At 44.6% G+C, this 17314-nt stretch overlaps 1 protein-coding gene across 1 annotated transcript in view; it reads right to left on the reverse strand.

Moving 5' to 3' along the window:
• DNAH8 (dynein axonemal heavy chain 8) overlaps positions 1-17314 on the reverse strand; it is a 13985216-nt gene that overhangs the window by 12156090 nt on the left and 1811812 nt on the right. Inside the window, exon 13 of the mRNA XM_085610239.1 lies at positions 15224-15421. Coding sequence (XP_085466365.1) covers positions 15224-15421 — 198 coding nt within the window. The remainder of the gene's footprint in view (positions 1-15223; positions 15422-17314) is intronic.

Genomic DNA, 17314 nt, shown 5'->3' on the forward strand with positions numbered 1-17314 from the left:
CTCAAAATGGGAAAAGTCCCTTGGGATTATTTAAATGCCTCTGCTGTGTTTTTACCATTTAATCTGACTGATAAACAGAGATTTATGTCCCTGAAAGATGCTACATACACACTGTTGCACATTGAGCAATTGGGGCCCTTGCCATTCTCTGTGGCGGAGACGGATTCGGCTGTTTGGTTAATTCATGAGGTTATTTCTCTACCATTCTCACTATTTCAATTTAAATCATGTGCGCAACATTTTCCGATTGGGCGTTTTGAACCCCTGGGAAGTGCATCTCTCCATGAATTGTGGTCCCTACCTTTCTCTTACAGGAGTCAATGGGAGGATAAGGAAGTTTTCTTAACGGGGGAGAACTGCGATTCCACAGTAGGACATTCACTAGGTTGTAAACACGTTAAGTTGCACGGCGCTTGTAATGTATCTGCACCTAATCTTGCTTGTTTTTTAAAAGGAACTCCAGTCCCAGCAATAATTACCACTTTTACCTTGCTTACTAACAGCAATTATCTTATTTTGACCAACCACGACTGCTGTGGTTTACGGGCAGGAATCCTGTATTTAGAAACAGTTTCACAACGTGTTACTTGTTGTAGCAATGCGCTTTTTTTGCCCCGCATGGGAAAGTTGATAGTTCCATTTCGCCTTCCATTCCGACTTTGAAAACAGATAAAATAAATGATCAGGCTCTAAGCGCTATTGTTTTAACAAGAAGTGACTCTCCAACTCGAGGGACCTTCGAGTTGCAGGTGGCTAGAACATCTAGCGAGATTCAGTCACTTCTGAACACTAACCTCCGCCTGCACTTTGGGGAGCTTGTACATCAAATATTTAATGCGTCTGACACTAAAGGCCTTGCACATTTTTTTAAATACGTGGGATACGGCCTTGTGACTTCTTTTCAGATATTTGGAGCAATACCGGCTTTTATTCATTCTATATTTTTCAGCGTCTTCGGAGGATTCGCTTTATTACTGGCGCTAGCTGGTGAAATCCTGCTTCTTCTGTTCCTGCTGCACAATGACTGGTCATCTTGTGGTAGTGCACAGACCAGGCCAATTGCAACTGTACCATGATCGAATGCAACAGGTTTGTGGATGCTTGGCATTAGCGATGCTTAGCGTGAGTTATGTATTAACTTTTTGCTTTGCCTACTTCACTTGCTTACAACCTGTATTCTACTGTCAACGGTGCCCCTTCTATTGGGCTATGGATTCATGCCTCTCCAATACGTCATGTCCTGTCCTGGATTTTAACCACTTAATGGGCCCCTTAGAGGCCCATGACCAGGCTTGATTTGTGAATGGCCATATGGCGCTTGCTGCTGCACTCTGAGTCTTTGGCTGAATGGCACATCCGTGCGGCTGCGCAGAACCTCTTGCAACGGAGTTTAATCGAATATCACGCAAGTTGTCTGGCTATGCTCTTGGAAGCATCAGATTACGAGAAGCATGTCTGTTACTTCGATCTACTTGATTGAATGGCTTCCCTTTTTTCTGCTATAGATGGGGATGACCTTTTGGAGGGAATTGCATTCTTAAGTTCACGTACTTTGATGGATTTTCCACCTCCTTCATAATACTGTTTTCCCGTAGACAACACTCTTTTAAAAGTTACAAATGTATATATGTGACCAAGAGCTGTTTAGCTCGAAAAGCGTCATTTGTGCCCAGAATAAATGTCATCTTTAAAACCTTGGATCGGAGTGGGTCATGCTTACTTTATCGTGTAAGCTTGGTGGTGTGTGTGTATATATATATATATATATATATATATATATATATATATATATATATATATATATATGTATATATGTATTCACTGAAAAAAACATAGGTTTCACACATGTTATAGTTAGCTGGACATTTTACAGATAAAAAACCAATGAAATTCCCCCGTTATAGTTACTGCAGGCAACTATAACTCACGCGACCGCAATCCTCTGCTGATGCTAATACTGTATTTAGACACTTATTTGCCCATGTCTTCTTCCATTAAATTTTAGCTATACATATATTACAAATATTTTTTTTTCATAAAGACACATATGTCATCAGCAGAGGATTGAGGTCGCGTGAGTTATAGTTGCCTGCAGTAACTATAACGGGGGAATTTCATTGGTTTTTTATCTGTAAAATGTCCAGCTAACTATAACATGTGTGAAACCTATGGTTTTTTCAGTGAATTTGCAAGGTTTTTTAAATGCTCATTCCTAACTATAACGTGTGTGAAACCTATGGTTTTTTCAGTGAATTTGCAAGGTTTTTTAAATGCTCATTCCTAACTATAACGTGTGTGAAACCTATGGTTTTTTCAGTGAATTTGTACGTTTTTTTAAATGCTAAGTTACTTTACGCCATTCGTGGCGTGCGCGCCCACTTAACGCAGTTCGTTACGTGCGCGCACGGTGCGCTTCGCGCACCGCGCACCCACTTTACGCAGTTAGTGCCGTGGATGGGCCATGTACGCTCGATGCGCTTCGCGCACCGTGCGCACGTGGAGGACATATTATGCGCTTCGTTGTGAAAGATAAACATTTATATTCAGTTAAAATATCATGTATATGCCATGCACAAATGGTGCCCTTCGGGGACCATTTGCACACGGGGTGGAGAGAGTGTGGATATTTTTTTTTTTATTTTTTTATTTTTTGCCGTACGCGTAATCGGCGAATTTTCGTAAAAAATTAAAAAAGATTTTTTGGCCTTGGGGGTTCTTTGGGGACACATTTAGCAAGCCTAGGTGGTTGGGAGCTGTCTAAACAGTCCCTTTACATGTTTATTCTCTTTGTTTTTCATCCCCCCCTCAGAGTCCGAGAGAGAAAATGGCGGCCGCCGCTTCCTGGTTTCGACCGATTCGAATGTTTACTAAAATCTATCAGCCAATCAGAATCGCGCTCGCGCACGTCACCGTACGCGTACGGTAAGCGCACCGTAAGCTCACCGTAAGCTGGCTCAGATATATATATTGATTTAAAGGCTATTTTCTCAGAATCTACTGAACAGATTTACACCAAACCTACAAAAGGCACTTCCTTGACCTGTAGACTACCTCTCTGCCAAATTTCAAGGAACTCTGTTCAGCCGTTCGGGCTGTAGCTGTGTCTAAAGGTCCTATGGAAAAATGCATGGGAAAAACGCGTTTTGGGACCCCCCTTTTATCTCAGCCCCCGCTTGACGAATCCCCCCGAGACTTTCAGGGTAGGAGCGGAGCGTAGCGCCCCACCTATTTTGAAAATTTCGCGAGGATTCGTCGACCGGCGCCAAAGTTATTCAAAATAGAATGTTGCGGTTTTCCTATGGAAACAGGGTCCTAACTATAATGTATGTATATATATATATATATATATATATATATATATATATATATATATATATATATATATATATATATATCTTTTTTGGGTTTTTGATTTTTTCCAATTTGTTTTTTTCAAACGCTTTTGAACTCTGCTTGGCTTTTTTAAATCTGTTTTGGTAATTTGTCAATATACTATGACCTTACCAAGAGGAGGGTGTTATATGGCCATTAGGGCCATTGTCGACATTGCTAAGTGAGCATGAGCTTTGCTGCCATGGTGCTGCTTTTGCGCACGTTACTACATGATTTTATTTTGCAAGACTCTGTTTATGCCTTTCACATGAGAACTGTCTGCTTTTTGCGTTCTCTGCTAGTTCGTGGAGTTTAGTCTGAACGTGATGTGCAATGTCAGTAAACAATGCCCCTTGTTATTCTATTCTGGTCAGTCCCTAGCAACTAGACAAAACTTGCTAAACACAGCTGCACTGCTGGAAACTTGTGCTTTGATATTGCAGGGATGCATGTTATTCAAACACTCACTTGGAGAGAGACCTTTCCATGGAGAAGAGCTATGCTGTTCCTATGATGTAAACCTTCCATCTAGGCTTTACGGTATGGGGTCTGCTGACAAAGCTCAGATATCTTCTTTTATATAATAAAACTTCTTCCAAGTCAAGGGGATGGTGGTTAGGCCTTATAGTATTTTTTCTCCTACTGTCTGTATATGATGACATCCCCCTTTATATTCTATGGAATTGTAACAATGCTAATTGTTCTTAGTTTATGCATTTCGCTGCTGGTAGTGGCTCGTATACTGCGTTATAGAGCACGATAGTTAAAATAAACATTTTGAACTATTACAGTGACTCTGCCAATTCTTATTGTGGACAAGTACGAGTCAGTTAGCGAAAGGGTATGTCTTGCTACGGCGATTCCTGAGAGTGTCGGGAGTATTGTGTTCTGGGTTGTCTAATCATTTGTAGCTTCGTGATTATATAGGAGAACGAATGAGACACTATAGCTAGTCGGTTTTGAAATTTTGGGTGCTAAGGTGGTAGGAAGGTACAACCCCTATTTACCGAGGTCCTGTTTTCCTGCGCAAAGTTCTGTGTATGTGCAGAATCCCCGCAACATTATGTCCTACATGCATTAAAGCAATCATTTTTAATACTTTACCATAGAAGCCTCATTTTAGTGCTTTGTCAGGTTTCAAGTAAGAGTCTGACCTTCAAATCCACCCTATTAGTTTGTCCCTTTGCAGCTCAGAATAGATTTTGACCATAGGTATTTGCGTAGGCTGTTCAACATGCTATCATGCTATTTTTACTTACATCACTGTTAATGTTAATGTTAATGTTAAAAAGACTTATATAGCGCTCTGTTACCCTGAGGTGTCCTGGCGCTGTAAGCTATCCACCTGAGATTGGTCTGTGAAATGCTATTAAGAAGATTTAGTAAATAGCCATGTCTTTAATTCTTTCCTAAAAGAAAGAAGGTCCGTGAGCTTCCTGAGTTTAGGAGGCAGCCCATTCCAAGCCTTCGCAGCGCAATGGCAGAAACTCCTACCTCCCCAGTTGGTTTTGTTAAAGCGGGGGATGGTAACTAGATTAGCCTGAGCCGAGCGCAGAGCTCTTCCAGGAACATACCACTGAAAGGCACGTTTCAGAAAATCAGGACCAATTACACTGAGTGCCTTAAAAACAACGCACAGTGCTTTAAACTGAATTCGTTGCCTGACGGGCAGCCAATGGAGTGTCCTGATACCCTTCCTCACAGAGACAAATCTGGGTGTCCCTGTGATCAGCCTGGCTGCCGCATTCTGTACAATCTGTAGTCTAGCCAAGTGTCTCTCCTGGATATTGATGTAAAGACTATTGCAATAGTCTAATCTAGATAGAATAAAAGCCGTGACAACTGTCTTTAGGCTATCTTCAGGGAGGAGGAATTTAATTTTCCGAAGGGTTCTTAAAATGAAAAAACAGGAAGAAACAACCCTGCTAACTTGGTCTCCGAAGGAGAGTTTGGAATCAATAATCACTCCCAGGTTCTTAGCTCGAACCACAGGTAGTGGGGGTGAGCCCATTTCTGCTGGCCACCAGTCCAGAGTCCAGAGGTTAGTGCTAGTCCCAAACACAATCACTTCCGTTTTGTCAGCATTGAGCTTCAAACAGTTCGATGCCATCCAGGCAGAAATCGCCTGCATACAATTATGACAGCTGGATCCAATCTCAGTTTCAGCCCCCCTTTTAATAGATAACACAATTTGTGTATCGTCCGCGTATGTGGTCAGCTGAAAACCAAATGATCTAATCACAACGGCTAGCGGCGCCACATACACGTTAAACAAGGTAGGACTAAGTGAGGACCCTTGTGCGACCCCACAGGGAAGAGCGAAAGGTCTTGATTTGTATTTGCCCAAGTCCACTGTTTGAGTTCTTTTGGTCAGAAATGACCTAAGAAGATCCCAAGCCTTGCCAGTGACCCCGGCCGCAGATAGACGGTCCATCAAAACCACATGATGGACCGTATCAAAAGCGGCCGAAAGGTCCAGTAGAACAAGTATGGCGTCACCTCCCTGATCTAGAGCTTTCCTGACCTCCTCAGTAGATTTAATCAGTGCCGACTCAGTGCTATGTTCAGCACGAAAGCCAAACTGAGTTTTATCAAGCAGAGAGTTGGCTTGAAGGAAAGAACTGAGTTGCCCATTCATGGCTTTCTCAAGTATTTTCCCCGGAAAGGGAAGCCGAGAAATGGGCCTACAGTTACAAGGGTCAGAGGGGTCTAAATTATCTTTTTTTAAGAGGGGGAGGATAGAAGCTGTTTTCCAAGCACATGGAAAATGACCACTGTCACAGATTGCTGCGAACAGTGGGGTAAGAACTTCCACGCTCACTTCCGGAACCAGGTGCAAAATAGATACTGGACATGGGTCCAAAGGGGAGCCGGAACGAGTCTCAAGGAATAGTTTAAAAACCTCAGATCGGTTTGGGGGAATAAAGCAATCTAATGTTGGAGTATGTATTTTACCGCCAGATGGTTGAGTTAGAACAACTTTTGCGGCTCCAGAAGATAAAGAGGAAAAGGAAGAAAAGATCTTTCCTACCTTTTGTAGGAAAAAAGCAGCCAGAGTTTCACAGAGTTCTGGACTACTCTCGGTTTTAGGGCTATCGGGAGTGGTAAGTTTAACAATTGTGTTGAACAAAACCTTGGATGAAGGTCCAGCCTTCTTGATTTGATCTCCAAAATATGCTTTCTTAGTTTCTAAAACCAGTTTTTTGTATTTGGAGAGGCATAATTTATAGATCTCTTTATCATGAGTATCATATCTTTCCCTCCACTTACGTTCGAATTTTTTGCATTCAAGTTTTTGTTTTTTAAGATTTTCCGAGTACCAAGGGGCAGATGGCACTATTCGTTTAAGGATACATTGTTTGCCTGGCGCAAGTTTCTGACAAGCAGAATCTACCCATTTCGTATAAGCATTCGTGTCTGACTCCACATTAAATAAAAGAGCAGGCTGTGATAAATCCAACAGATTCTCCAATTCTCGTTTATCAATATTTTTCCAGTCCCTAGTGATTGTAGAGACCTTCATGGAGGATCTAGAACAATTACGATTAGTTACTTCAAGATCAAAGAGAACCGCCCTATGATCAGTCCAGATAAGAGGGACTGTTTTGGAGTAAGTAAGAGAGGGGTTGTTTGAGAAAATTCCATCAAGAGTATGGCCTGCCGAGTGGGTGGGGTCAGTTACTAGTTGTTTAGGATCCCCGCCGCTACAAATCTGCTGTAGCCTAATGTTATCCGGGTCGGACAGGTCTTCGAGATGAAAGTTAAAATCACCCAACACCGTGAAAGATTTGTTGCATAGCCCTTCCTCTAATAATGTGCCAATAGAATCTAAAAACTTGCCCTTAGGCCCAGGAGGTCGATATAAAAGAATGGCACTGAAAGTATCATGGTCAGATATTTGCATATTAATACATGTTGCCTCACAGGCCGAATTAGAGGCCTTAGTAAAGGCAGACTTAAAGGTTTCATGATATAAGACCGCCAGACCTCCTCCTTTTTTAGTCGGTCTGTCAAGTGTATAACATCTAAAACCAGGGGGCATGGCATTAACAAGATCAGGGCCTGAATTTTCATTCGTCCAGGACTCCGTGATAAGAGCTAATTTAATATTGTGATTTGCCATGAATAGAGCGCATTCCATACTATGCTTAGTTAGTGACCTTGCGTTCAGAAGCACACAGTTCAGAGATTCGTACTCAGATGAGGCGGATTTGCCACTAACAGGTCTGCACCCCATAGTATCTACATTTTCCCCAGCCCATGTGTGGTTACATTGTTGGCATAGCTCTGTCTGCAGGCCACTCATGCAATCAGGATTAATCCGGGTGCAGTTAGCCTTACCCCCCTTCGGGTCCCAGCTCAGCATTTCCTCCCTGGAGTATCTTCTAGAAGTAGACGGGAGAGAATCAGGGGAAATGGCCCTATGCCCGGACTTAGCGCGGACGGGCGCAGACGGGCTTGCCTTTAGCGCGCCTACGGCGCGCCCGCTGCGCGTTCGCGCCAGCGTGAGTTTTATGCCGGAATCTGTCAGAGCACTAGAGCGCTAACCGCTAGCAATGACTACCAATGACGGTAAGAGTAGATAATTCCCCCTTCCGGCCCCGTGACCAGAGTGCAAGTCGACAAAACAATGTGCAAATCGGCAATTACAATCATCAAAATACAGGTAAAGGTTAAAATATGTGAAATATGCTTAAAAGCTAATCAGCAGGTTTCTCGAGCACCAGCTGACGAGCATCGAACACAGCTTCGTCTAGGTGGTAGCGCTGCGCGTTCGCGCCAGCGTGAGTTTTATGCCGGAATCTGTCAGAGCACTAGAGCGCTAACCGCTAGCAATGACTACCAATGACGGTAAGAGTAGATAATTCCCCCTTCCGGCCCCGTGACCAGAGTGCAACTCGACAAAACAATGTGCAAATCAGCAATTACAATCCTCTTAAAAAAAGGTAAAGGGTAAAATATGTAAAATATGCTTAAAAGCTAATCGGCAGGTTTCTCGAGCACCAGCTGACGAGCATTGAACTGTTACATCTTCAGAATAGAAAACTTCTTCTATTACACTGTTGCCACTGTGCACTGTTGACATATTCAGCACGCCCGTTCCTTTCATCCTATCACTGAACTGCCACTAGTGTTCTGCATGCCCTGGGCTCCTCTTCACGCTGACTTCGGGCCATTGCTGGCTTTCAACGTGTCAGGTGGCTCCTTTCAATCTTACCAACATGTAGCCTCTGCTGCGAAACACACTTGGCGACACCTTCTCATTCTGATGCTGGGCCCCTCCTGATAAGCATTTTCAAAGACTGTGATCAGGTTTCTAGCAAAAAACTGCAGGCCAGACCTAGTGACCTTGCCAATGCTTGTCTTGGTAATTCAACCACTTGAAAGAGAAGACTGTATGAGTCTTAGGATAATGTTGCGTAGAACAAAGAGAAATCGTCTTTTGTGACTGTTCTGTGGATGCCACAGCTGCATTGTCCTTTAATTTTTCCCAGGCATCCTGCAACATGGATGAGAATGGCTTCTCCAACATAAACGCCTAATAGTGGTGGCAGAGTGATGGGGTAGTTGTCTGGGTAGAAAAGGATCATCCTCCATGAAAGAGAAAATCTGCTAATATCATCTCAATCTGGTTGCCAATAGTAAAATAGTTTGTGACTTATGTTGCAGTTATTGCAACTGTTTATGCCAGAACAGGGTTTGAACATACCTTTGTTGATTCGTTGTAATAAAACCTTCAGAGGGTCACTCGTTGGAGAGCCTTTCTTTTTCCTAGGCCGAGCTAGTTTCAGGCTCGCACTTCATTATCAGAATCTCCCCATCAATGTGCGAGACGAAGAGAGAAAATCTTGTTAAAAAATCGTCCATTTTCTGTTGTGCCTAAAAAATCAAATATGTCTGATAATTGCTTCTGAGATCCATCTGCAGGATCAGGCAGCTTTCCTGAGCAGCTAGGCTAAAGATTCAATGAACATGAAGCCTGCATCCATTTCTTAGACATTCATGCGACTATCCATTCCCCTGTACCTTTCACAAGTATGCGCTTGTCGCTATCTAGCTAAGATGATTTAAAGTTTGACGCCATCCTGCCTTTATTCGCTCGCCAGCTGTACGGGCTTGAATGAACCGCTGTGATAGATTGTCTAGGCAGATGGATGGCTTACACCGCGGCCCCTACTGCATTGAGCCATCGGAGCAAGTTTTAAGCAGGCAGACTACATTTTACTCCATTGGCATAAACCTGGCAGTCCACCTGACACAAAATTGGGCGGTGGACTGAGAGTTTGATGGACAGGGAACTCCATCATCGTTGCAACAGACTACACTGTCTGCCAAAATCTAAATTGGGCCCTTTTCTCTGTGAGAGACTGTGTAAGTGTACCTATACTTGTCTTTTGTATAATAATGTATGTGTATTTTTGTTGATATGGGAAGTTGATTCTCCCTACCTTGCACTAACGTTAACATAAGGCATTTTTTTTCAAATTATGTAGCCCTGTAATCTTGCCTATTTCTTGGTTATAGAGTTTTTCATATATTGCTTGTTTAGGTTGAGCCTAGTGGCTGCGCGCATTCACTGCTCGCTCTGGAAGACCGCTGTGATAAAGTATGGGAGATAAGCAGCGCCCAGTCTCCTCCCATCTTTTTCATTGGCTTGTGTCATTGTCTTTTGTAAATGCTGCCTTTAGATTAGATAATATGGCTTGTTAGTCCCTCCTTATTACAGCCTTGTTTTAATTTGTACCCTCCCTTTGCGACTGGCCCTTTTACTTCGGTTGTTACACGGCATCTCTTATTTCGTTTGTAAGCACTATTTACTTTATTGAGTTTCTCTTACTGCAGGCTGGACATGCGCTGCTTCAGCTGAAACTGCTTGTGGCTTTTTAAGAAGCACGGTCTCCCCCGTAACAAGGGCGCCTGCTTTCAATCACTTTAACCCAGCATTATCTCGTGTCTGTTTCAACCCTGCTCCACAAGTAAAATGGATTTAGAAATGATTAGCGAAAGTCATTTGAATTCCAGGTAGCACATAATCCTGTGCTAATGGGCTGAAGCTGACAACAGCACATCTGTGTTACATGTAATTTATTTATTCATTTATTGCAGATTTATAATGCGCATGGCTGCCCCAGCAACGGGGCGTCCCAGCGCAATACAAGGACCAGAGACAAATACCAAAGCAAGTTGACACAGTTAAATAGTAGAGGTAGGAAAAAGCCAAGTCTTCAAAGCCTTACGAAACGGCAGATGGTTAGAAATAGTTCTGATAGAAGTTGGAAGAGAGTTCCATAATTTTGCCGCCAGCCAGCGGAACGAGCGCCCCCCTGCCCTAGCCCTCCACACACGCGGGGTGCAGACCATAGCTAGGTTAGCGGAACGCAAGGGGCGCTTGGGTGTATAAGCCTCCAACAACTGGAGAAGGCCAGGCGGGGCCTGTTTAGACAGAATCTTGTGTGAAATACACAGTGCTTTAAATTGTATTAGTTTGTCCACTGGCATCCAGTGAAGTTTGGGGAGAACCTGTGCAACTGAACAATGTTTGGGTAGTGAGACCAAAATCCGTGCTGCTGCGTTCTGGACCCTCTGGAGGCGCTTAACGCTGGCTCTGGTGGCTCCCAAATCAAGGCAGTTGCCATAGTCCAGTCTTGAGAGAACAGATGCCTGGACAATAGTCTGACGCACTGAAGGAGGAAAAAACCCAAGCAAAGGCTTTAGACCCCGCAGGAGTCCAAAACAGACCCCCGCAACCGTTTTGGTTTGCTTGTCAAAGGTTAGTCCCTGATCGAACCATACCCCAAGATTTTTTACAGTTTCCTTCGGAAGTGGGGCAGGTTTTAATCGATCCGGCCAGTATAGGTCTGACCACAGCTCCCTATCCTTTCCAAATAGAAGGATCTCAGATTTGCCAGAATTAAGCTGGAGGCAATTAGTTGCCATCCAATCAGATATAGCTAACAGATCGTCCATAAAATTGTCTAAGGTGGAGGTACATTTCCTGGAAAAGGATATCACTAATTGGGTGTCGTCCGCGTACGACACCAACGACAGCCCCCTCTCTTTCGCCAGCACTGCTAGAGGGCTGACGTATAGATTGAATAATAAAGGGCTCAAAATGGAGCCCTGTGGAACCCCCTGGTGTAGTGAAAATTCCTGTGAGGAAAAGGGGGGTGCCAGGACCTGGAAGTACTAAAGTCAACTGACGGGTTGTTTTCAAAAGTCTGTTTTATTAACAACACCACCACCACAACTAATACCACACCACCAAAACCACCACCACCACTAACACCACCAATATCACCACCACCGCAGCCAATACCAACATCAATACCACCACCACCACCTTCAACAGTACCAATACCACCACCAATACCACTACCACCACTAATACCACTACCACCAACATCACCAATACCACCAACACGACCACCACTAACACCACCATCACAACCAATACCGCCACAACCAATACCATTACCACCACCAATACCAACACCGCCAATACCACCCCAGCCAGCACCACCAGCACCACCCCCATGAACACCACAAATACCACTACCACAAATACCACTACCACCACTACCACCAATACCACCACCAATACAACCGCCACCAATAAAAATACTACCACCACCACCCCTAACACCACCACCAATACCACCACCAAAACTACTACTACCACCACCACCAATACCACCACCACCTTCAACAGTACCAATACCACCAATACCACCACCACCAATACCACCATCACCACAAATACCACCACAACCAATACCACCACCAATACCACCACCCCTGCCATTACCACCACCACCACCACCAATACCAACACCGCCAATACCACCACAGCCGCCAATACCACCGCCAACACCACCACCACTACCACCACCAAAATCATCACTTCCACCACCAATACCACCACCACCAATACAAATACTACCAGCACCACCACCAATGCAAATAACACCACCACCAATACCACCAATGCTACCACCACCACTAATACCACCACTACCATCACCACCAATACCACCACCAGCAATACCACCTCCAATACCACCATCAATACCACCATCACCACTACCACCAACACTACCACCACTACAATCACCACTACCACCACCACCAATACCACCCCCACCACCACCAATACCACCACCAATACTACCAACACCACCTCCAATACCACCACAACCAATACCACCACCAAAACAACCACGAATAACATCACTACCAATACCACCATCAATACCAATACCACCACTAAAACCACCACCAATACCAATACCAAAATCACCAATCCAATATCACCACCACCAATACCACCCCAACCACTAATACCACCACCAATACCACCACCACTACCATCGATATCACCACCCCCACCAATACCACCACCAATACCACCATCAATACAACCGCCAGTACCACCACCACCAATACCACCACCAATACCCAATACCACTACCAATACCACCACCTCCACCAATACAACCGCCACCAATACCACCACTTCAGCGTCTCTCGCTCACTAGTAATAGCAGAGGCATTGTACGAGGCCGGAGCTGCAGCCGAGACCATCCCTCCCTCCATACCTGCCATAAAGCCAGCCCGCCTGACACCAGGAGGTGAAGCCAGGGCCCTACTACAGCTGGAGTGTTTTTATTAGTCCAAGGATAGCAATGACATCACGCAATGCCACACTGCACACTCAAATCACAGAGAGGGCAAGAACTAGCCCCCACCCTCCTGCTCTACCTCCTGAGCCACAACAGGGTAATCACAGAGCGAAAGGTGTTGGAGAGCTTTGTTAGCGTTTATAGCTCGGATAATATGTAAATCTCACTTCACACTTTGTGTCTGTGTAATTTACAACACTTACACATCTACTTCACTGCACTATTTATCACTACTTTGAAGAAGTCGCAGGCGGGTCTCTTCCTCTGATATTTACATTTTAACAAGAGGTCGAGAAGGCTCTTTATTGCAATGCTATAGGTCTCGCATTTGCGAGAGTTTAAGCTATTAGAATTGTAAATGACACCGCCTTTTATTTATGTTTTAAAACCCAAAACATAAATAAACGGCATTGTCATTTACAATGCTAATAGCTCAAACTCGTGTGAATGCGAGATCTATTGCATTGCAAATGCTTGTTTTTAACAGTTGTGATTTTTTTTCCTGCAGGTATGAGCAGAAAAAGATTTGCAGGAGCTTTGACATGGACAAATGCTGCAGGCTTGAGACCAATTGTCCTGCAGTAATCTCAGACGACTATGCAAGATATACCCAGGTGCACAAATTTGATGCACCATACTGGACAAGTGGAAACATTTACACAATTTCATTCAATCAATCAATGCATTTATAGAGCACACTACTTACCCGTGAGGGTCTCAAGGCGCTAAAGGGGGGTTGGGTACTGCAACTGATCGAACAGCCAGGTCTTGAGAAGTCTTATGAAGGTCAGCAGGTCCTGGGTCTTTCGCAAGTGGATGGGGAGGGTGTTCCATGTGTTGGGGGTGAGGTGGGAGAATGATCTGCCACCGGAGGTCGTTCGGTAGATGCGAGGGACGGGTGCAAGGGCGAGGATGAGGCAAGCAGAGGCGTTCTGTATGCATTAAAGTCTTCTCTGGAGTTTGGCCGTGGTTCCCGCATAGAGGGTGTTGCCGTAGTCCAACCTACTGCTGACGAGGGCCTGGGTGATTGTCCTCCTGGCTCCGGTGGGGATCCATCTGTAGATCTTGCGAAGCATGCGGAGGGTGTTGAAGCAGGAAGAGGAGACGGCTTGATTTGCTGGGTCATAGAAAGTGTTGAATCCAGGATGAATCCCTGGTTGCGTGCGTGGTCGGTGAGTGTCGGTGCAGCTCCCAGCGTGGCCGGCCACCAGGAGTCATCCCAGGCGGAGGGGGTGGAGCTGAGGATGAGGACCTCCGTTTTGTCAAAGTTCCGTTTCAGGCGACTGGTCTTCATCCACTCTGCGACGGCCTTCATTCCTTTGTGGAGGTTGGTTTTGGCGGTGGCTGGGTCCTTGGTGAGGGAGAGGATCAGCTGGGTGTCGTCGGCGTACGAGACAATGTTGAGGTTGTGCGATCGGACGATCAAGGCTAGCGGGGCAATTTAGACGTGAAAGAGGATCGGCATGAGGGATGATCCTTGGGGTACGCTGCAGGTGATCTTGGTGGGAGGTGGACTCTGGGTTCTGCCCGTATGGAAGGAGGTGATCCAGTCCAGGGTTTTGTCGCAGGTTGTGGAGGCGTGTGCATAGGGTGCGGTGGCAGACGGTGTCGAATGCGGCAGAGAGGTCCAGGAGGTTGAGGGCCGTGGTTTCGGCATTGTCCAGCAGGGCTCTAATGTCGTCGGTGGAGGCGATGAGGGTGGTTTCGGTGGTGTGGTTGCTGTGGAAATTAAATGCAATTCACATCTCTCCGACAGATTATTGTGTTTCCTAACGCTCTGTGTGGGTTAAAACAAACATTTGGGGGAAATCATTCCAATCACAAGGCACCTCCCTTGTTACCTTACTTCTATACCCTTATTCCAGCTCTCCTTGCATACCACTGAGGGCCGCATAATTGCCACAAAATAATGTGAACATGGGTGTCTGCATATTAGGTGGTCTGTGTGCCTATTTTTTGTGTGTGCATGTGTGTCTGTTGTTTTATGCACACCGATGTCTGTAGTTATGATCCTCAACACAGTATGTGTGTAAGTAAACGTGTGATGTACCTGTGTCCGTGTCATATACAAAGTCAGCCCTATGGTCAATGCGATTCAAAATTTATACAGTAGCCATTCATTTTACAGGAGCTGATCTTTATCTTTGTAAGAGGGTGTAATTACTACTTACGTCTAAACCTTCTATCAATTTCATGAATTCGGCATGATCTGTATCAAATTCTGACTTTCGTTGGTCAAGAATGTCGTATGTTTTCTTCTGAATACTTTGGTAGATAGTTTTGAACTTGACTGCAAGAACATCTATAGATTCAATAACTGACATGCTCAATGAGCTGTATGTTTTCACAATATTCATTATCTCTGTGATCTAAAATGCAAAGATAAATGAAGTGGTGTTAAATGTTGTATGAAGAATTATTGCCATTTAATAATTGAACATGTTAGGATTTAGCAGTGGAATATATATTTTTTCAGCAAGAAAGTTTCATATCAGATAGGATAGGAGTTTCTACATGCATAAGTTATTCAAAGATTCAAAGTAGTATGTTCATTCACACAACTGGTTTTCATTAATATTGTCTTTTAGTTTTACAAAACACTTTCTTGTATTTTTTCATAAAGACAGTTGTCGCAAAATCAACTTAAACATGACATATTTACCTAATACTCTCATTTTATTTGTTCAGTGCCATTAACACATGCAGCATTGCCACTCTTTACTTACTAATTATTCCTCATAACCATAACACTTCCTAACCCTCTGCATCAGCCATCGTTTCGGGAAAACGTTTACGCCTCTTCCAGCCAGGTTACCAATTGTGCTCATTTTCACATACATTTATTAGGCCGAGCCTATTGCGGCAGCATGCAGTATTCAGTATAGCGTGGAAACTCCACCCACTCCCCGCCAATCTTTTTCATTGGCTTGGGTCCTAAATGCTGCCTTCCGATTAGTTTCAGGCTTGTTAGTCCCTATTCATGATGGCCATGTAATAATTTGTATCCTTCCATGGTTACTGGCCCCTTTACTTCGAACACTATTTTCTTCCCGTGCTCCCCCCCCCCCCAGTCCGTGACTTCTTGGGGCACCCGCCCCCCCTCCCGTTTGTGACTTCTGTGACACTCCTGCTTCCAATGCAATAGGTCTTGCGTAAATGCGAGTCCTATTGCATTGCAAATGCTTGTTTTTAGAGTTCTAAGCACTATTTTCTTTATTGAGTTTGTCCTACCTACTGCACGCTTTCACTTTCAATGCTGTAACCAATTAGAGTTCAAGACAAGGAAATTGCAGCCAATAGGATAAACACAAGGCTGTTGCTTGGTCACGCGCAGCAAGGGAGAGTTTTCTGTGGTGTTGGTGCACGCGCTCTGGCAGTTGGTTGCAGCTGCTGCGCAGACCGAAGCAGTAGCATCCACCATCATGGTCTAACCCCTCCAAACAAGGAAAAGCCATGCTGCAGGACGAAGAGGAGTCCTGGAACGATTTAGCCCTCTTGCTGGGCGAGGAACAAGATGAACAGCTGAATGAGGAGAACAACTATGAGGGGGATGTCTACGAGACCCAGGCCAAGTGGCTCAAGACTGATGAAGACGGCGAGCAGGTGGCTTACGTTATGCACGAGTACTACGATTGGAAAAACCACCAGGTGATTGGTCAGGGGTAACTATGCCATGCACCTCCAATAAACGCCCTGACCGAAGGTTGACTAAACACAGGGTCGCTGCTGTCGGTAGCGTGGGTAGTCCTGATAAGGGGAGAGGGGTAAAAGCAGGACTTAAACACAGTGACACATAGGCCGGTCATATGCATTGTACTGGGAAGGAGAAAGAGTACATGGAGAAGTTCCCCTTCGATGAGAGGTGGTGGGGGGTATATTTCACCCAATATTGGGGTTCGACACCTGAGATGTTTGCCCAAATTTGAAGATTATCTTCTGCCCCATTCTACCAGATCACTGTTTAGTGGCAGCCCTCTTGGGGCACATCATGCTGTGATCCGGTATCGAGATGCAGCTCCTGTACCCAGCACGGTTAAAAGGTGGTGAAATGGCAGTTTTCTTAATACATCTTTAGTTAAAATTAGCTGGCGGCTGCCATCTGGTCTCGGGCACACTTTGTGGGCCCATGTTAATGGTGGTCGCCGCTACTGACAGTAGTTTGGGTGTTATGAAGAAAAAATGGATTAAGATAAAATTTGCTTGATTTCCTCCAACTTTATGAGGTACCAGCATGGTATTTGGATTATTAACGTGGATCGTCT

Source organism: Triturus cristatus, chromosome 6, assembly GCF_964204655.1.
Source record: "Triturus cristatus chromosome 6, aTriCri1.1, whole genome shotgun sequence".
Classification (NCBI taxonomy): domain Eukaryota; kingdom Metazoa; phylum Chordata; class Amphibia; order Caudata; family Salamandridae; genus Triturus; species Triturus cristatus.